The sequence below is a fragment of the Bos mutus genome, chromosome 5 (genome assembly GCF_027580195.1).
Source record: "Bos mutus isolate GX-2022 chromosome 5, NWIPB_WYAK_1.1, whole genome shotgun sequence".
NCBI classification, from domain to species: domain Eukaryota; kingdom Metazoa; phylum Chordata; class Mammalia; order Artiodactyla; family Bovidae; genus Bos; species Bos mutus.
In genome coordinates this window covers 115,480,874-115,502,527 of record NC_091621.1, presented here as the reverse complement: position 1 = coordinate 115,502,527, position 21,654 = coordinate 115,480,874, and the positions used below count along the sequence as shown (strand labels likewise).

General features: G+C 50.0%; 1 protein-coding gene across 2 annotated transcripts in view; it reads left to right on the top strand.

The window, feature by feature from the left end:
• Window positions 1-20,950, top strand: part of ANO2 (anoctamin 2) — a 337,501-nt gene extending 316,551 nt beyond the window's left edge. For both annotated transcript variants that reach the window (XM_070371768.1, XM_070371769.1), the window contains 5 exons: window positions 2,840-2,992; window positions 3,392-3,444; window positions 6,323-6,504; window positions 17,989-18,094; window positions 20,122-20,950. In XM_070371768.1, coding sequence (XP_070227869.1) covers window positions 2,840-2,992; window positions 3,392-3,444; window positions 6,323-6,504; window positions 17,989-18,094; window positions 20,122-20,394 — 767 coding nt within the window. In that variant the 3' untranslated portion in view covers window positions 20,395-20,950. The remainder of the gene's footprint in view (window positions 1-2,839; window positions 2,993-3,391; window positions 3,445-6,322; window positions 6,505-17,988; window positions 18,095-20,121) is intronic.
• The last annotated feature ends 704 nt before the right edge of the window (window positions 20,951-21,654 follow it).

Sequence of the window (21,654 nt, the reverse complement as noted above, 5' to 3'; positions counted from 1 at the left end):
GGCTAGAGAGGTAAGATAATCCAGTACCTATATCCCGAGATAGGGAATCTGGATTCTATCCAGTAACAGAGAGGAGCCAACAGAAAGGTTTGTGGGTAGGTTAGGCAATGGTCTTGGATTCCTGGAGACTTGGGGCTGGATGGATGCGTTGTGTGTGCGCTTGGTTGCTTAGTCGTGTCCAAGTCTTTGAGACTTGGTGGACTGTAGCCACCAGGCTCCTCTGCCCATGGGGATTCTCCAGGCAAGAAGACTGTAGTGGGTTGCCATGCCCTCCTCGGTGGGATCTTCCCAACTCAGGGATCGAATCCAGGTCTCTCACATTGCAGGCGGATCCTTTACTGTGTGAGCCACCAGGGAAACCCAGGAATACTGGAGTGGGTAGCCTATTCCCTTCTCCAAGGGACCTTTCCAACCCAGGAATTGAACCGGGGTCTCCTGTGACAAGGAAAGCCGGTAGGAGGAGGTCCAGGGAGAAGCAATTGTCCAGGGAGAAGCAATGGGGGCCTGGACTCCTTACAGCCATTTGACTGGCACAGGCTGCCTCCACTCCTCTGCCCTCACTGATTCTGGAGGGGAGGGGAGGGGAGGGGGGATGCTGTCTTTAATGCATTCTGCCTGCAGGGACAGGATATCTGTCAAATCTAAGCTTCCGTGTCCATATGGAGACTCCCCATGGTCCCTACCCTGAGCAGGCTCGAGCTCTCTCCTTCCGGTCTCTACTGTGTCTAGTACATTCTTCTTTCTCTCTTGGTGCACATCGGGTTTCCTTGCACATCTTCGTACATTTCTGTCTTCTGCTTCACACCCAGCTCCTTGAAGGCAGTCCAGACCTTTGCCTCCTTAAATACTTGGCACCATGACTAACATTTAATGAGCTCTCGGTACACGTGTGATGAATGAATCTACTTTCTAAATAAGGCAGTGACTACAGATAGGGCAAGAAGTGGCCAACTCTGGGAGATTTTTTAAAAGTTTACTTTATTGAAGTGTAGTTGACATATAAGTTTGTTAATTTCGGCTGTACAGCACAGTGATTCAGTTTTATATATAAATAAAATATAATATATATATATATTATTTTTCATATTTTCCCATCATAGCTTATGACAGTAAATTGAATATAGTTTCCTCTGCTACAGTAGGACATTGTTTTCAAGTTACATCAACGGTCAGCAAATGAATCCAGCCCACTTTATTTACCGCTTTTGTAAATAAAGTTTTATTGGAACATAACCAAGCCTGTTGGTCCATGTTTGGATCCAGCTGTTTTCACTCTGCAAAGGCAGAGTTAAGTTATATGACCAGACCATACAGAAATAGTTACTATCTGCTCAGCCATAAAAAACCATGAAATATTGCCATTGGCAGCACCATAGACGGACTTCGAGATGATCATACTAAGTGAAGTGAATCAGCCAGAGAAAGCAAATATTGTATCTCATATGTCAAATCTGAAAAATAATACAGGGATTCCCCTGGCAGTCCAGTGTGGTTAAAACTTCACCTTCCAATGCAGGTCGGGGGGAGGTTTGATCCCTGGTGGGGAAGCTAAACTCACATGCCTTGCAGCCAAAAAACCAAAACATAAAACAGAAGCAATATTGTAACAAATTCAGCAAAGATTTTTTTTAAATGGTCCACATCAAAAAACACTTAAATAAATGATACATATGAACTTGTTTACTAAACAGAAACAGACTCTAAGACATTGAAACTTATCAAAGGGGAGATTGTCAGGGGAGGGGTAAATTAGGAGTTTGGGATTAGCAGGTACAAACTGCTATATATAAAATAGATAACTAACAAGATCTTCTGTAGAGCACAGGGAACTCTATTCAAGACCTTGTGGTAACCTATAATGGAAAAGAGTCTTAAAAATTTATACACACACACACACACACACACACACACACACGGAGAAGACAGTGGCACCCCACTCCAGTACTCTTGCCTGGAAAATCCCATGGATGGAGGAGCCTGGTGGGCTGCAGTCCATGGGGTCGCAAAGAGCTGGACACGACTGAGCGACTTCACTTCCACTTTTCACTTTCATGCATTGGAGAAGGAAATGGCAACCTACTCCAGTGTTCTTGCCTGGAGAATCCCAGGGATGGCGGAGCCTGGTGGGCTGCCGTCTATGGGGTCACACAGAGTCAGACACGACTGAAGTGACTTAGCAGCAGCAGCATATATACACAAACACATGTACATACATATGTATGGGCTTCCCTTGTAGCTCAGTTGGTAAAGGATCTGCCTGCAGTGCAGGAGACATGGGTTTGATTCCTGGGTCAGGAAGATCCTCTGGAGAAGGAAATGGCAATCTACTCCAATATTCTTGCCTGGAGAATCCCATGGACAGAGGAGCCTGGCGGCTACAGTCCACGGGGTTGCAAGAGTCGGACACGACTGAGCTACTAAACTGCCACCACCATATATGTGTATCTGAATGCTTGTGCTATATACCTGACACAATATTGTAAATCAACTAAAGTTCCATTAAAAAAAAAAAATTGACTATCTAGACCTTTGCTGAAGAAGTTTGTTAACCTCTGAGTTCAATGAGCAGAACTAGTGACTGGACATACAAGGTGATGGAAAGGAAGGGGTTGAGACTTTTCCTTTTCTCATGTCTTCTCACCTAAACAGAGCTTTGCACCCCAGTGATAGCACTGACCCCTAGGCCTGCAGGTGCTGAGAGAGACACCCCCGCTGTGGGGCAGGTCAAACAGGGAGTCTGAGCCCGAGGAGGACAAGAGAGCCGGGTCAGAAGAGACAGGGCCAGGGCTGCCGGGCACAGCCCACCTAAGCCGCTGCCTGTCGTGCCCTGCTCTCGCAGTCATCCAGTTTGGCTTTGTCACCCTCTTCGTGGCCTCCTTTCCTCTGGCACCTGTGTTTGCCCTCCTCAACAACGTCATTGAGGTGCGCCTGGACGCGAAGAAGTTCGTTACGGAGCTGAGACGGCCGGACGCTGTGAGGACCAAGGACATCGGTATGTCTCCTGCCCGGAGGCCGGGCCGCTCCTCCCCATCCCCTCCCTCCCACCCTCCCCCTGTCTCCCAGGCCGCCTCCCTCCCACTGTGTCAGGCATCCAGGATCCTGGGGCAGCTCTTGCTCCATCAGCCCCTCTGAGCCCCCTCACCCTCTTCTTCTCAGGTGCTGGGAGGTCAGATGATTCACACACACACACACACACACACACACACACACACTGTCCCCCGGGTTTGCAGACACGGCTGCCCCTAAGCCTTTCCAGACAAGCCCATCTCTGGGGGCCCCGGCAGAGCTCCACTGGTAACTTGCCTGCAAAGCGTCACTCTGGCTGCAGCCTTGTCATCACTGGGCTGGGGGCGGGAGGGAGCCAGACGCCCTTCTCTTTCTGTCTTAACAGGGATCTGGTTTGATATCCTCTCTGGCATCGGCAAATTCTCTGTTATCATCAACGTAAGTGCTTGCGTTCCTGACACCTTTTCTCTGTGGGAAGGGCTTTCCAGGGGAGCTGAGGTCTTCAGGGCAGGAAACCAGTTCTGTTGCCTCCCAGCTTCTTCCATTTGGAGCTCTAATTAATACAGTTGTTGTTGTTCTTATTGTTTAGTCGCTAAGTCGTGTCTGACTCTTTGTGACTCCGTGGACTGTAGCCCGCTAGGCTCCTCTGTTCACGGTATTTCCCAGGCAAGAATACTTAAGTGGGCTGCCATTTAGCCTCTCCAGTTAATAGCGAGTACACGCCTTCTTACACATCAGGCTGTGGCCAGAGCTCTGCAGCTTTGTCGTTCATTTCGCTAAGAGAAAGAAAGGTAATTACCCACCAGAATGCGTACCTTGGCCTTAAGAATCCAGATCAGATCTTTCTTCAGAGCCAAGAATCATAAGGAAAGAATTCCCCATATCTATCCATCTCTCCCCTTTCTTTTTCTACTCCGGAGCTGAACAATACCTGGAGCATCGCCCAGGCTGCAGTTCCTAATTACCGTTCCTCTGAGTTGTCAGTATGAAGTCTTAATTATCCCTGTGGACTCCGGCGCTGCTTGCTTAAGATAGGACATGGAAGAAGAGGGGTCCTGCCTGTTCCGACCTCCTTAACTGCCTTGCCAGACGTGTCCAGGTTTCAGAGGAAATCCTGCTGGACCCAAGCCAACAAACAGCTCCTTTGGCGTCTGCATTCCTTACAGACGGTGGCCAGGCAGGGTCACCACTTCCATCTCCTGAGACCAGATCAGTCAGCTCAGCACACAGCAAGAAAGTCATGGCCCCTGTTCCCTGGGGAGAGAAGCACTGACTCTGCCCGGGCTCCCCACTAAGAACACATAAATTGACATGAGGTGTGCAGAGAGGCAGAGAGGATCAGCCCGTCACACGTGGGATGTTTGATGTAGGAAGTGCAGGTCTCAAGGCTGAGAAATCAGGTGCCATTTGGAAAATAGATCAATAGCTGCTTTGGAGTTGAAGCTTCTAGAAAAGAAGTAATTGCGAGTGCTAATGGCTTCCCAGGTGGCTCAGTGGTAAAGAACCTGCTTGCTAAGGCAGGAGATGCAGGAGATGCAGGTTCGACCCCTGGGTTGGAAAGATCCCCTGGACAAGGGCATGGCAACCCACTCCAGTATTCTTGCCTGGAGAATTCCATGGACAGAGGAGCCTTGTGGGCTACAGTCCACGGGGTCGCAAAGAGTCGGACGCGACTGAGCACACATGCTTCTGGGAAGAGCCTCGAGTACCAAGCACTTTTCAGCTAGACAACAAAATTGTAGAAGCTTTACTTCCCTGCCCTTACTTCTTATTTGTTAAAAAATGGGGGCGGGTGAGAGTCTCACCAAATCATGTCATTCTAGAAATTAAAAGAGATGATGAGGGTATGCCTGGTCCACGCTCTGTAAATGCGGCTGTGATTATTAGAAGTACGTTTCTCACTGTTACATATGGCTGTGGCCCCGCACACTCACATATACATTTAGAAAACAATGCCTAAACTGCCTTTTTTGAAAGAGCTTTAATTGTTGGTGCCGGGGACAGTATAAACACCCGCCAAAAAGATTTAAGATTTTCTTTGCAGAAAGTCCTCCTGCATGTAAACAGGCAATCATTCATCTGTCGTTTGGCTTGCTCCGCAGACATTTATAGAGGACTTGGATACACCCGGGGCGAGGTCGGGTGTGTGCGTTTCATCCAGCAAGACCTACTCCTCTCCCTCGGTGTCTTACTTTTTCTAAGCAAAATGGGTGAGAGTGGCTTCCATCATGTGACAGGATAAAAGCCGCTGAGAGACAGTGGTGAAGTAGGCTCCCTGTGGAACCATAGCCGCAGTGTGCCTGGTTTTCTGGTGTCACTCAGGGGCAAGTGTACCACTGGATGTCCTTGCCCATCACATTTAAGTGGCCCTCTGGACTTCCCAGGCGGTGCTAGTGGTAAAGAACCCACCTGCCAATGCAGGGGAGATATAAGAGACGCACTTTTGATTCCTGGCTTGGGAAGGAGGAGGAGGGCATGGCAACCCACTCCAGTATTCTTGCCTGGAGAATCCCATGGACAGAGGAGCCTGGTGGGCTACAGTCCATAGGGTCGCAAAGAGATACGACTGAAGCGACTTAGTGTGCACACACGCATTACTATTGACAATTTTCTCAGAAAGTCTTCTGCTCCTTTTTTTAAAAAATAGTTTTATTGATTTATTTATTTCCAAATGTGCTGGGTCTTTGGTTCTGCGTGGGCTTTTCTGTAGTTGCAGCAAGTGCTGGCTACTCTCTAGTTTTGGTGCACGGGCTTCTCATTGCAGTGACTTCTCTTGTCGCAGAGCACGGGCTCCAGGGCACTCAGGCTTCAGTAGCTCTCAGTGTGGGCTCGTAGTTTCAGCTCCCGGGCTCTATAGCCCGGGCTCAGTAGCTGCGGCGCACGGGCCTAGTTGCTCCGCTACATGTGGGATCTTCCTGGACCAGGAATTGAACCCATGTCTCCTGCATTGGCAGGCAGATTCCACTGAACCACCAGGAAAACCCCATCCACTCCTCTTTGGTGTGGCCAATGCCAGCATCAGGTCAAATATCTCGAGATGTTTATGCCCTCCCTCTCCAAATGGTCCCAACTGGCTGCGCATTCTTTTCTTCAGTGGCCCTAATTCACTCTCTTGACAGCCGTGGTTTCCTTCCATGTGTCAAAGATGGAAAAGCCAGGCAGGTCAGCAACATGAGCTCAGGATGAGGATTCTATTAGAGCAGCACCTCTGGATGGGGAGCCCAGGAGGGGGGCCGTCTCTTAGCCAGATGGACCTGTGCCACCTGGATGGCGTCCGACCTGACCATTCCTCAGGTGCTTGTGGTTCTACCCCCAGGCTTTTGTCATCGCTGTCACCTCCGACTTCATCCCCCGCCTGGTGTATCAGTACTCCTACAGTCACAATGGGACTCTGCACGGCTTTGTCAACCACACCCTCTCCTTTTTCAACGTCAGCCAGCTGAAGGAGGGAACGCAGCCCGAGAACTCCCAGTTTGAGCAGGAGGTTCAGTTCTGCAGGTAAGGTGATCGGGAGCAGGAGGGCGGTGGAGGACTGGAAGCAGCAAGTCCAAGTAACTCTCCAGATGACCTAGAATTGTATCATTATCCTTCTCCTTAGCCTCGGTCTCCTACCCCCCAGGCCCAGATCCCAAAATCAATTTCAATTTCAATATCAATTTCAATGAATCAACCAATATTTTTTTAACTGGAAGGTTTCAACACTTTATTTTTTTTAACTTTTAATTTTGTTTTGGGGTATAGATGATTAACAGTGCCTTGATAGTTTCAGATGGACGGCAGAGAGACTCAGCCATACATATACACATATCCATTCTCCCCAAACTCTTTTCCCATCCAGGCTGCCATATAACATTGAGCAGAGTTCTTTGTGCTATACTGTAGGTCCTTGCTGGTGATCCGTTTTAAATATAACAGTGTGTCCATGTCCATCCCAAACTCCCTGACTATTCCTTCCCTCTATCCTTCCCCCTGGGAACCATAAGCTTGTTCTCTAAATGAATCAACCAACATTTATTGAGTGCCTTTTGCTAGACATTTTGGAGCAGACAAAAAGGTATATAGGTTCATTCTCACCATCAAGGGAAGGTCTGGTTGGGAAGAAAACAGAACTCTCTGGGACATTGCACATTGTTCAGTGATTATATCTAGTACAGATCATGAGCTTTATGGGTGTTTGGAGCAGGGGGAGAATGGTGGAGGCTGGAATGGAAAGGGTAGGCTTCTTGGAGGAGCCGTGAAGAGTTGTCGGGCAAAAAACATATCATAGTATGGAGTCAGCACGAGCCAGGTCATGGGGGTTGGGATGAACCTGGGGTATTTGATAAACGCTTAGGGGCTAGCTGGTAGAGTCTGCGAGGAGAGTGTTTGGGAGATAAACATAGGGAATAATAAAGAAAATAGAATGTATAGAGCAACTCCATGGGTAGTATAAGCCAAAGTGTCGTTGGACTTGAATAGGTAGGATGAAGTAGATACTGAGAAACCTTGAAATCTTATAGGAATTTTAATGTGACGCAGTAGGAAGTTATGGACTTTTATAGGGCCAGGTAGTTAGAGGATAAAGTGTAGGTTTAGGAAAATTAATTTGGTCTCAGAGTGGAAGATGGGTTAGAATTGAAGGAACTCAAGGAGAGTGGCTGAGGTGCTGCACCATTCAGACATGAGCCGTGGAAGGCCTGGGACAGAAATGTGGAAGAAATTCGGAGTTGGGGAGAAGATGAGCTACTTAATGCCATACCTTACAAAGCTGGGGACCAGAGGCCTGAGAGAGAGCCTGAGTTAGGATGATCCTGAAGTTTGGGCTGACGTCAGAAGACTGGGAAATTGTGGGTCTGTTGACAGGGATGGGGAAGATGCTAAGAGAATCTGATTTTACCATCCATGTGATGAATTTGGTCCCAGTCATGTTGCATGTAAAACAATGGTAAGAAATCTAAGGGGGGGATTTCCATCTAACTCCTGGAGAGAGTAGCTGGAATTCCCAAGAGGACCAGGTTAGAGTCATGATTGTAGTCTGTCAGCACAGGGATCACTGAAGCTGAGAAACAGAGAACTGTCCACTATTTACCTGAGAAGGGCAAAGAAAGAGAAAAAGGAAGCAGAGGGGGAATAAATTCTCTAACCCTTTTGTACCTTGGTTAAGTGATGGCCCCTGGAGGATTCGATCCAAGATCATACCTCTTGTGTTTAAACAAATAGAACACGGGGACTTCCCTGGTAGTCCAGTGGTTAAGAATCCACCTGCCAGTGTGGGGGACACAGGTTGGATCTCTGGTTCAGGAACTAAGATCCCACATGCCACAGGGCATCTAAGCCACAACTGCTGAGCCTGTGCTCTAGAGCGCGTGAGCCACAACCACAGCTACTGAGCCCACACTCCCTAGAGCGTGCTTGGCAACCAGAGGAGCCAAGATCTGTGATCTTCTCTGTGATCCTGGAAAAGTCTTCAGCTTTCTAAGAGGTTTCCAGTGACAGATCCTGAAGCAAGACTGACATTTGTTCAAGAATGCAAGCCTCAACCCCTGCTCGCAGCCACGAACAGCACAAGTGTGACTTGTTGCCTGGGGAAGCCAAGGCTAACACTGTTCCTTTGGTTGGTCTAGAAGCACATATAGACCTTCTAGAAGTTGGTCTGGAAGGTCTATCCATAGGGACCTTGCTCTTGATGATCAGATCTTCCAGTGACCCTCTGAATATATTTTCCAATGGATTGAACTCGCTTAAACACAAAGGAATTTAAATGCATCTGTATTAAAAGTTGAGGGTAGTTCTAGTTGAGTAGACTTGATTCAATCTGCCCAAACCAAATCTTGCTCCATCTTCCCACTCTACTGTAGTCAATGGTGACTGTAGTTTCAAGGAAACTACAGACCAGTATTATACTGGGTCCAAATCCAGTGGGAAACAAGCCTTCCACCTCTTTCCCAACCATATCAGCAAAAGTCTTGCTGCAGCTCATTGGTTGGGATCAGCCGTGCTTCCTACCCAGAACCAATCACTGCAGCCAGAAGAATGTGATGCTTTCCATGGTCTTTGGCACTGTGGGGCTTGGGAGTGGGAGGTGAAATGATCTCCATCTAAAGCACATGGTCTCAGAGTAGGGGGTCGTTCCCTCCTCCTCTGAGATCTGAAGTCACGATGAACAGATGCAGCTCAGCCAGAACAGTAGGTGCTCAGGAGACCAGGTGTTATTAGCACACCTGAATGGCACTGAGCTTTGCTGTGTCCAGTCAGATCACTGGACTTTCCAGGCAGCCATAAGCCCTGATAACTCTTCTCTCCAATGAAAGTAGAGGGGACCATGGCTCGTGTGTGGTCCATAGAGTGGTGGAATTAAAACTAGCTGTGTGTGTAGGAAGTGCATTCTATATTTCTGTCAAGAAAATGTACCTGCAGAAAATAGATCAAACTCAAAGAGTTTGGTTTGATCTTACTCCATACCAACCGGGATCATAGGATCATTGTGCACCTATTTTTTTATACTTTATTTGTTTTTGGCTGTGCTGGGTCTTCATTGCTGTGCATGGGCTTTCTCTAGTTGTGGGGAGTGGGTGCTACCTACTCTTCATTGTGGGGCATAGGCTGTAGGTACACGGACTTCAGTCACTGTGGCACGTGGGCTCAATGATGGTGGCACATGGGCTTAGTTGCCGAATAGCATGTGGGATCTTCCAGGACCAGGGCTCAAATCTGTGTCCCCTGCATTGGCAGGTGGATTCTTAACTACCAGACCACCAGGGAAGCCCTCATCGTGCACCTGTTTTTGAGGCTTTATGATAGGCTTGGCATTGGTCATATGATAGGGAACAAGACGGTGCCTCCCTCAAGAAGTCTAGATGAATGAGATGAGTAAGCAATGAGAATCAAGCTTCTGTGATTGCAATTGGGAGACTGCAGGACACTCTCCTATCCCTGAAGGAAGAGGCCATGCCCCTAACCTGGACCTCAGTGTCCAATGCAGGAGTGGCCAGAGGGAGAATCCTGTTGAATCTGCTCCCTCCCAGGAGGGACCAAGGCGGCCTGGGTGGTGAGCAGGGTGGGAGGAGCAGTGATGGGCAGGAAGGGATTATCAGGTGGTGTGGGGGGTCCAGGGAGGACAGGGTGTCCCATGCAGAGGGGCTGGATTGTGCTCAGTGGTCGGAGATGGAATAAGGGGGTTGAACTAGGAGAGAGAAACCAGGCAGGCACAGGAGGTGTGTGGACTCCTCTTACCGCACTGGGAGCCGCGGCGGGGATCAAAGGGACTTCTCACCAGTGTCATCTCTGACTGCGCTGTGAAGAGCAGCAGGTTACATTGGAAGTGAGGGGCCACCCTGCTCTGAAGTGTAAAACAGATGCCTGGAGAGCGGGGTCAGCGTATCATCTAGACATACACCGTCCCAAACAGGTATACCATGTGGGTTGCCTTTTCTAGAAGAATGAGCAGTACTGATGGAGATCTGTACCCACCCCAGGTGGGTCCTGCTCACCGCATGCCATGGGGACCTGGCTGGCTTGCCAAGGTCTCTGGAAATTTAGGAAGTAAAGACATAAATTACTGATGTCCTTGTAAGCCAGGATTCGTCAGTGGCTGTCAGAAAGAGAAATGAAAAAATAAGCGGATGGAGAGAGGGCGAGATTGTGAGAAACACAGACACACAGACAACAGCAGGGCTAGCCCCAGAGCCAGCGTGTAGAACTGCTTCCATGGTGGGAAATGAAATTTGCCCTGATTTTCTGGCAAATAGTGTTGGGAACTCAATGACCCTTCTTATTCTTAGTTTTTCATGACCTCCAGAGATAAATGTGGTCAAATAAAACTGAGGTCTCAGGCTCCAGCCCAGCCTTGCCAAGGATAGAGGTATCTTAAAAATAGCAGTAAAAGTTAAGACAAGTCTCTGACTGCCTGTTCAAGATGCGTTCCCAGCATTTTTGGAGCTATGTCTGCCTCGGCCATTTAACTGACCACGCAGGGCTGCTCAATAAACAGCCCCATGACGTCAGCCTGTTGCACACTTAGTGGCCATTTAACAGGGTCGAGGTGCCCCTGTGTCCTATAGGCTGGATGGTGGCTCAGGCTTCTGGCTCAGTGGGAGGAGAACAGAGAGGTCAGCAGGGCAGGGACTGGGGTTTCAGAGCTCAAGGAACCCACCTGGGCTTGGCCAAGCCACTGGGTCTGTTTGGAGATGCTAAGTATCCCGAAACAGGATCCTTGGGTGGTGCCTGTGGGCTTGTCTGTAGGATTCAAGTTCTCTCCTGTCCCAAGGTCCTGCGAGTTCCTTCTGGGGCCTGCCTGCATCTCCTCTGCTCCTGGCCGAGACCAGAGGGAAAGCCAGCTTTCTGGGTACCTCTGCTTATCTGTATCAGCCACTAGATCAACTCGGGCCTGGTTAGTTCCTAGTGGGCCGGGCTTTTTTCCCTTATTGAAGGGAAAATTTGGAAAGACATTTGTAAGCAGCTTGGGTGGTATGAAAATATTATGTGCCATCTTGTTCAGCATTAAGACATTACTTTCCACTGGACTGGGACTATTAAATTTTATTTTTACATACCACTGTTTGGGGTTGAGAAATGCATTTACTACTGATTATAATGAGTAAAAGATCATTTTAGAAAGCTGTTTCACATATATATGGAATCTAGAAAGATGGTACTGATGAAACTATTTTGCAGGGCAGCAATGGAGATGCAGACATGGAGGACAGACTTACGGGTGAGGGCAGTGGGAGGAAGGAGAGGGTGAGACGAATGGAGAGAGCAGTGTGAAACATATACACTATGGTATGGAAATTGATAGCCAATGGGAATTGACTGTGTGACTCAGAGAACTCAAACCAGGGCTCTGTAACAACCTAGAGAGGTGGGATAGGGTGGGAGGTGGGAGGGAGGTCCAAGAGGGAGGGGACATAGGTATACCTATGGCTGATTCACGTAGATGTATGGCAGATATCAAGCCAATATTGTAAAGCAATTAGCCTTCCATTAAAAATAAATAGTTTAAAAAAAAAAAGCCATTTCCAGGACGTCCCTGGTGGTCCAATGGTTAAGACTCAGCACTTGTGCTGCAGGGGGAATGGTGTCCATCCCTGGTCAGGAAGCTAAGAGCCTGCATGTTACAGGGAGTGCCCGCCCCCGAGAAAAAAGCCATTTCTGAATGTCGAGGACCAACCCCTTGGTTTATTACGTCAGCAGCTGCAGTGATTCTGTATTATGATGACCTGTGGCAGGTGTCACTGTCAAGGTCATCCTGCAAGTGAGCATGGGAGGGGGCATCTGAGCCAGGAGCCTCTCCTCCCTGCCTGCACCTCAGTTTCCCCATCTGTAAGAGTGGGGACTTGGAATAAATCACCTCCAAACCTTCTTTTCTACTTCGTGCAAAAACATCAATAGTGAGTGACACGTGTAATATATGAATTTGTTCCTGTGGAAGTTTTAAACATTACAGGCAACCTCTCCAACTCGGTCCTGCGTCCACACAGCCCTGCCCAGCTCTGGGCATCTTTCCAACTGTAGTAGCCCTGGTGGCATGTTTGCGCGACCCTTTCTCAGTCATTTTCCCATGTAGTAACATAAAAATGAATTTATAGAACTTTTAAAGACACTTCACAGGTTCTCTTTCTAATAATGAACTATATTTTGAGTTAATAGGAACCTTATTTCTTTAGGTCATGTATACATTCAATGTGATTATTTCACAGTGTTCAAACAATCTAGATAAAATATGAATTCATTTTTATTTTTATTTATTTATTTTTTCGAATGCATTTTTAAAGTTAAGAGTTAGTGTTGATTTTTGTACCTCTTTTACTTAATGGATGTGAGTTTGCTTCACTTAACCCTGTGATTTGGCTCCTGGGAGCTCAATGTGAAAATATATTTGGGTCACTGAATATTGCCATTAATTGGATCTTTTTAGAGAATATTTTCCTTATTTTTGGCTGTGCTGGGTCTTCACTGGTTTGTGCAGGCTCTCTAGTTGCCGTGAGCGTGGGCTTCTCTCTGGTTGTGGTGTGCAGGCTTCTCGCTGCAGAGGCTTCTCTAGTTGTGGAGCACAGGCCCTGGGGTATGTGGGCTTCAGTGGTTGTGGCACATGGGCTCAGTGATTGCAGCTCCTGGCTCTAGAGCACAGGCTCAGTATTGTGGTGCATGGGCTCAGTTGCCCCACAGCATGTGGAATCTTCCTGGTCCAGGGATCGAAGCTGTGTCCCCTGCATTGGCAGGCGGATTCTTAACCACTGGACTCCCCAGGAAGTCATGCATCCTTCTTTTGCAATTAAGAACTTTTTTGTTCTAAAAGTCATTCTTTACAGATGTATGTGCGTATATATGTATATGTATATGTACATGTAAAGGGAAAGACTCTTTTCTCAGCCCCCACCCCAGTCATTCTCTCCCAGAAGAAACTGTTGTGCCCACTTCTGCCTCCAGAAGTCACGCTTACACGAGCCGTCTCATTTACTGCTCACTGTGTTTTCCTTCGACATTCAGTGTAAATACACACACACACACACACACACACACGTGTACTCACGTTCCTTTGTTCGTGGCGGGTCGAGAAGGCTGTCCCGTGCACACCTTCTACGTACCCAGCCCAGTGATGCACATTTTGTTGGCTCTGTGAAGTTAGAATGATGAGGTTCGGAAACATGGAATAACTTTCTCGGGTTCTTACAAATAGTAAGGGGCCCAGCCGCTCCAGTCCAGTTTTAGACACTCTAGTTGTTTCATTATTGGAAGACTCTCCTTATTACAAGACTCCAGGGAACTCTCAAAGTCGATGGTAAGGCTCAAAGAAAATAAAGGAAGACTGAACGGACAAGGGTGAGATCTGGGAACTGTTCCTAAAATTATAACCCCGAGCTTCAGCCCCGGCCAGCAGATGCAGGAAGTGAGCACATGTGGGGTTCTCCCAGTGCTGGGCCACCCAGTGGGACTTTGGGAGACCCAGAGCTCTCAAAACCAGGGGAAAGGGGATGGCTTTGGGAAGCATTTGAGCTGATGGGAATGGAACAGAAGCTCTCCTGCCCATCAGCCTGACGCTGGCCTGCTTCGTGCCTTCACCTGGACTGAGAACCTGAGAGAAGCTGCCTGCAGCTGGGCATCAGCTCTATTTGGTTCATCTCAGGATCATGGGACACTCAGGGCATCTGAGCCATGCTCAGAAAGCCATGCTCCTGGAAGGCCAGGAGGAACTGGGGGCAGGGGTGTACCTGCTCCGTCCTCTTTTAACAGAAGAGGTGTACTTCTTAAGTCACCTTCAGTTGAAGGAGAAAGAACAGCTCCGATGTATTGGGTCCTCTGACATGTCTGGCAGTGTGCTGAGTGGTCCTCGTTACAGCTTTGTGAGATGGAACGCCCATGTTTCATGGACGAGGACCCCAGCCATCAGGTCATTAGGTTACTTGCTAGAGGACAGAGAAGTGAAACAGTGGGGTGGGATCAAGCCTTCGTCTGCTGACTCCCCAGCTTTTGCCAATGCCGTTCTCTGCACTGGGCTTGGAAGTGAAACAGACCACTGTCACTGGCTTGGCCACAATTAAGTTCAATAGCCACTCTGTCTTTTCTGGACACGTCTAGTCTTAAAACTAATGATCTCTGTCTTTAATTAGTGTCTTCTGATTACTCAGTGAAAACATTTGATACACTTGAATTCTTAGGGTGAATTTTTTTTTAATTCTGAAATCTGAGCTTTTGTTGTTGTTGTTCAGTCACTAAATCGTGTCTGACTCTTTGTGACCCCATGGACTGCAGCACTCCAGGCTTCCCTGTTCTTCACCATCTCCCAGAGTTTGCTCATACTCATGTCCATTGAGTCGGTGATGCCATCCAACCATCTCATCCTCTACTACCCTCTTCTCCTCTTGCCCTCAATCTTTCCCAGCATCAGGGTCTTTTCCAGTGAATCGGCTCTTCACATCATGTGGCCAAAGTATTGGTTTCAGCTTCAGCATCAGTCCTTCTAATGAATATTCAGGATTGATTTCCTTTAAGATTGACTGATTTGATCTCCTTGCAGTCCAAGGGACTCTCAAGAGTCTTCTCCAGCACCCACTTGACTTCTTAGGGTGAATTATTTTTAAATTATGAAATCTGAACTTATATTGGAATGTAAATGAGCAATCATTTACCTGGTGGCAGAGGCTTACTGGAATCAGTGTTCTTCAAACTGTGAATCATGGTTCATCAGTTGGGAAATGGCTTAGTGTATCATGAGCAGCATTTTAAAGACTAGGAAAGGAGAGGACAGCAGAGAATAAAAGAGTATCAGAGCATGGGATACAGCAAGGATGCATGTGTTCTGTGTGATTTTTATTTCTGTGATACATATGCATGTGTGCATGAATGTAAAATGCATTGCTTACTCCAGGTCACAGTTTTTATTTAAAGTTAGCTTTGGAAAGAGAAATGTGAACAGATGCACAAATCATTAAATTGCACACTGCTCTTTTCTGGGCAGTGCTGGCCCTGTAGTTCCTGACAAAGCACCCTTAGTCCACTGGCACAGCGGGACTGCGAGTCGAGCTTTCTGGACGGATCTCTGTGTTAATCTTTCCCCAGACCCTTGATGAGATGGATGTGCCTGCCAGATTCAAAACATGTTTTGGACACTCAGGGAGGGTAAAGTGACATTTCCAAACGCTGTGGTGAGTTAGTAGCAGAAGTGGGACCAGAATTAGATTATTTATGGATTCTTTGCAGACTGGAAAAAGAGAGGGGTGAGCGATGGCTGTCTTACTGAGGTCAGTGAGCAGCTGTTCCTTCATCGATGGAGCTAGAAAACAAGCGGAGTGACTTCGATTGCAGTGGCAGGATCAGACTGGACCTGGGGGTATCTTCCCCATGGTCAAAAGTCGGGGGGGCAGGGGTGTACAGCACCCCTCTTCCAGGGGTCTTGAGAAAAGCAAGACAGATTCCTGTCTGCCTGGGATTTGAGGGGCAGAGCAGGAGGGTAGGCAAGCCTGAGATTTTTTCCCCACTCAAGATGACCGTATTCCCTTGGCCACACCCTCGCCCTCTCCCACAAGTGGGCGTGGTCTGGAGCTGGTCTTGTTTCTGTCCTCAGCCACGGATGGTGAGGATGAACCCTGTGGTGCTTTGCTGGGCTGCAGTTAGCTTTGCTTCTCATCCGGATGTCAAACCAAGCCTGCAACAGCTGTGATCAGCTGTCGGAAGAGGGGAGCCGGGTGGGAGGGGGCAGCTCCTGGCCTCTTGCCCAGCCCCAGTCAAACGTTCAGCCTCCACCTCTCCGTTTGCCTCTTTCTGGGGCTGAATCTCCCGCTATGACTTTTTCTGCCTTTTTGCCTGCATCTCTTTTCATCTTCCTTTTTTCCTCTTCTCCCCTCTTGGGAGGGGATCTTCTTGGGCCATATCTTCTTGGACTACTGAAAGCCCCCATGCTTCTGTGTGGATCTTTTAGAGCCGTGGGTTCATTCAGGACAGGGAAGGGTTCAGAGAGCACCCACAGCAGAGTCCCCCACCCCAAACCGCAGCTGGAGGCCAGAAGCTTCCCGACAATGGAGGAAAGGCTGGATTCAGGCAGACTGGGATTCTCACCTTGAATCCACCCCTGGCTGGCTGAGTATTGAACTTCTCTGAGACTCAGTTCCCTCCTGGGTTACACGGGGATACCCATGCCTGCCCACGGATCTTGTTCTCAAGTGAAGCAGCTTCAGAAAAGTTCCTTGTCGGGGGTGGACACGTTCAGTATATGCTTTTTTCCTTCTGGGTGCCCCCAACCCTCCCCGCCTTCCTCAGCGTCCCTGCACCCCCCTGGTGGCCTGATGCTACCCCATCTCATGCTTCAGCCCAGGGCTTGTTTTGCTTTCACTGAACATCGAAGATTTGTTGAATTCCATGGAGAAAACAGTTCCATGAAGGAGCATAAATCTTCTGTACCAGCTCTTGCCATTTTTCCAGGCTTAGAAAAAAAGTGATTCTGAGAAAATAAGCCATTTTTAACATGAGTCATCTCAGGATGGGAAGCGGGGGGAGGGGGGAAGGCAACAGCTCAGACAAGCCCTAGACCTCTCCATGGTCTGAGCGCGAGGCAGGCACTCACATTTTGTTTTTTCAAACTGTGGTGTGTGTGTGTGTGTGCGTGCAGTTCCTCAGCTGTGTTTGACTCTTTGCAACCCCATGGACTATAGCCCACCAGGCTCCTCTGTCCATGGAATTTTCCAGGCAAGAGTACTGGAGTGGGTTACCATTTCCTCCTCCAAGGGAGCTTCCCAGCTCAGCCATGGAACCTGTGTCTCTTGCATCTCCAGCATCGCAGGAAGATTCTTTACCGCTGAGTCACTGGCGAAGCCTTAAACAACATGGGCAGATGATCAAGACGGGCAGTTAAAAGAGGGGGCTACTGCCCAACTGTGACCGTTACCACTGCTCCCCCAAATCCACTCAGCCTTCAGCTTGGTCTGAATCAGCTCTCAAGAGATCTGTGTCTTCACTGAGTCCTGGGCCTCGGAGCACTCTGCCGGGTGTCTGGCGTCCCCTGCCGCTCTCAGAGCCCACAGGCTAGTGGACCCCAGGTGGATCCCCTGTCCTGAGTTCCTCTCATGATTCCTGGACCCCTCATGGCAACCCATTCCAGTATTCTTGCCTGGAAAATTCCGTGGACAGAGGAGCCCAATGAGCTGCAGTCCATGGGGTCACAAAAGAGTCAGACACGACTGAGCACACACAGAGACACGTGCATGCACGCGCGCGCACACACACACACACACACACACACACACACACACGAGGGAGAATCCAAAGGAAACGTCTGGAGATGTTGGAGAGAGTGAGAAAGACACTTCTAGGCTGACATTGGCTCTTTTGGAGTTTGGACTTTTTTGGACGTTGTTGGTTGGGCCCTGGGTTCCTTACCTCTGCCTGCTACTCCCTAGGTCTAAGAGCCAAGGCCCTGCCTGCTGCTCTGACTTTTGAGGTGATAGCCAGAGAGGTACCTCCTTCCCTCTATCTCCTCCCAGTCTTCACATTGCCTTCCTTTCTGGACAGGTTTAAGGATTACCGGGAGCCGCCGTGGGCCCCAAACCCGTACGAGTTTTCCAAGCAGTACTGGGCCGTTCTGTCTGCACGTCTGGCTTTTGTCATAATCTTCCAGGTGAGTTGTTCAGCTAAGTTAGGAACAGCTGGTTAGGATCCAGGCTCAGGGATCCAGACAGCCCTGCCTCTGGTTTTCAGGGTGCTCTGTGACTCTCTGCTGGGTGAGGGCTTTCATGAACGCATGGATGCACAGAAGCAGAAAAGGGCACAGAATCAGGTTGCGAGGCAGACATGGAGTGACATGCAGGGTGGAGAAGGATTCCCACGTAAACCTCAGACTGAAAAGTGGGGAACAGCAGAGGGAGCAGAGTCTCAACCCGAAGGCAGACAGGTGGCCACCCCACCGCCCCGGCCGGTCTCCACGCTCAAGAAAAGGCTCCAGTTCTAACCCTTCCTTCCAGCTCCCACCAGCCCCCTCTTTGTGGTGTTGTTTGAGACCCCTGGTGGGAAAGGCCCCCAGAGCCCCATCAGGCACCCCTGCTGAATAGCAAACCCGAGCTGGCTATTCCTATCTCCCAGACTAGCTGGACCTACAGTTGTGTCGCCAAGATGAGGCCCCCACTCCCACTGCCGGCCTTGGAGCAGAGCTGGGGTACCAGTCCAGACCGCTTACCCATTGCCCCCACCCCAGGCTTTTGTATTCCCCAAAGGCGGGTCCCTGGAGGGCTCTAAAGTATCCTGACCTGGCCCCCATCACAGGAAGTGGGGAAGATCCCCAGCTAGTCCTTCACCTGGAGAAGCATCATTCTTGTTCTGGGGGATGGCGGGGCAGGGGGGCGGCGTGTGCTGAGATTCCTCACCTGTCCCCTGCTGCCCCCGCCCTCAGGAGCCACCTCGCTTTACCACCGCGTGTCAGGTGTCGCTTCCACTCCACTGGGAGGACTTGGTTTAAGAGGCGAGTGTGGGACTTGACTCAGCAGCTCCAGATGCCCTGAGGTGCCCAGGGGCCCCTGGGAACAACCTTGGTTCCCAAGTCTCCCCTGGGCCTGTGGGTTCAAGGTCGAGCTGGGGGCGGCACATTTAGAGCCTGAAAGACAGAGGGCAGGGCTCTGGTGTCTCCTGCACTGTCACCGACCTTGGTTCTAAGGAGAGGGGGCACGTGAGCAGAAGATGGGCAGGTGGAGAAGGAGACCACAGCTGGAGGTTGGGGGGGTCGGTGGGGGACTGGGAACCAGAGTACCCGGGGAGTGGCCCTGAACTGGGCTGTACGCCACAGCTGCCTGCAGGAAATAGTCACCCTCTTAAGTAGAAAATGCTCCCGGGAAGAGGGAGGGGGTCTCATCCTACCTCAGGGGAGGGGACATAGCCCCCCGGGGGGAGAAAGGAGCAAGTTAGAGGTGTGTACACAACCTCAGAACCCATGAAGGCGGGCGGGAGGCAGGGTCCAGGCAGCGCTGTGACTGGAGATGCTGTGATGGTTGAACAGGGCCCACCTGCGATATGGGGGGCAGAGGGCCAGCTGGGAGGCAGACAGGGGCCGCTGGTCCAGGGAGAGACCCGGAGGGGCCTTCAGGCCTTATGGCCACTTCCTGAGAAGTTCAGGAGGGAGGGGTCATGTGTATGCCTATGGCCGATTCATGTTGATGTATGGCAGAGGCCTTCACAATATTGTAATTATCCTCCAATTAAAATGAATAAATAAAAAATTTTTAAAGCTCTGGAACCGGAGGCCTGGAGGCAAAGCAAGACATGGGGGGTGGGAGGCAGGCAGAGGAGGAGTGGAGGAGGCAAAGAAGGCATGGCTAAGAAGGGAAAGGCTACCCACTCTAGTATGCTGGCCTGGAGAATTCCATGGATGGTATAGTCCATGGGGTTGCAAAGAGTCGGACATGACTGAGCGACTTTTGCACACACGATGCTGTCAGGCCATGCATGGGAGGCAGACCCTGTCACTGCTCCAATTTCTCCTGGGGACCCTGAGGGACTGTGATGCTCGTTCGATGGCTGAGATCAGCCGAGGAGCCAGAGGAACCCAGAGCCCCTTACCCTCAGTTCTGGGTCTGTGTCATCACCCCCGCTCACCCACCCCGGGTGGGAACCCTCCAGCCGGGGCCTCTCTTCTCATCCTTCCCCTCACCCTCCCAGAACCTGGTGATGTTCCTGAGTGTCCTCGTGGACTGGATGATCCCTGACATCCCCACGGACATCAGCGAGCAGATCAAGAGGGAGAAGAGCCTGTTTGTGGACTTCTTCCTGAAAGAGGAGCACGAGAAACTCAAGCTGGCGGAGGAGCCGGCCCGGAGGAGCCAGAGCAGCGGCCACCGCAGCAAGAGGGGCCCAGCAGCCAGCCCGGCGCCCTCGGGCCGGAGCCAGCTGGGCAGCAGTGCATCCTCGGGGTCCCAGCACACCAGCGTGTGAGCCAGGGCGTGGGGGCAGCAGAGACCAGCACGGGGCTGTGCGCCCACACGGCGGGATATCCGTCCTTCCACAGGGTCGTGAAGACAGAGATTCGAGAAAGGAGGCGGAGGATGTGTGCAGGAGGAAAGGGAATGATTCTGCTTCTCAGAAGCTTCCGCTTGGGTTTCTTTTAGGTCCTCTTGAGCTGTATCCCTTGGGGGGTTGGTACCCCCTTTTGCATCCATCGGTGAAAGCACTGGGTCCCTCCAGCCCAGGGTCCCAGGCACCTTGAGCCTGCCCCTGCTCTGCCCCCTCCCCAGGTCCCCTCCCCGCATTTTGGTGGCCACAGGCCATGAGCAGCACAGTCCAGGCCCTGTTTCCACCCCATCATAAGTGATCTCACCTCCCTTCCCGGCATCACCCCGAGAAAACCCTCTGTGTCACCATCACAGCCTCAGTGGATGCAGCTGAAGCTCCCAGGCTGATGGCTGTGACCTCTGGACCCAACTGAGGAGCCAAGGTCCAGCCCTGGGCTTGTCTCCACTCCATGTCCCGGGGATGCTTTGAGCTCAGTGCAACTAACCATCCTTTTCGGCAGGTTCAGGTTTAAAATAATAAACTGAGACATTCTTTATAAAGATGCATTGCCTTGTCTTCGTTTCTCTCTCGCTTACTCTGCACTGGTATTTATGGAGCCCCTACTGTGTGCAAGCATGGTTTTCAGACTAGTGATCCAGAAGAGGAGAAGAGACAGAATGCATGGAGCTACATTCTGGGAGAGACAGACAGTGAGCTGATGTATGTGCAGCATTTCAGACTTAATAAGAAACATGAAATAGAACAAGGGAGACAGGAAATAGGGAGGGAGGGCACAGAAGGAGGGGTTGGCCATTTTATGTATGAATTAACGACGAACCCACAAGGGTCCAGAGATGACATCTTGCACAGCTAACGCTACCGGGAGATTTTCAAGTGCAGTTGGAGGCAAAGGCCAACGTCACTTACCATGGCCTCTCACATACCTCCGCCCACCAGCTGCCCACAGCCAGTTGTGCTGTCCCTCCTTGGGGACCTGGCCCCAGTTCCCTGCAGGTCAGTGTGACAGTCACAGTGGGAGCTGTCAGGAAGGTCGCACCCTCCTGGCAGGTGTTGGTTACTTTGACAGGCTGAAGTTTTAGATTGGTTTTCCAGTCTTTGATTTGCACGCCCACCATCTTTTTTCAACATTTTATCTCCTTGTTGGAGTCCTCTGTACTTTAGGAACATGTTCTTCCCAGAATA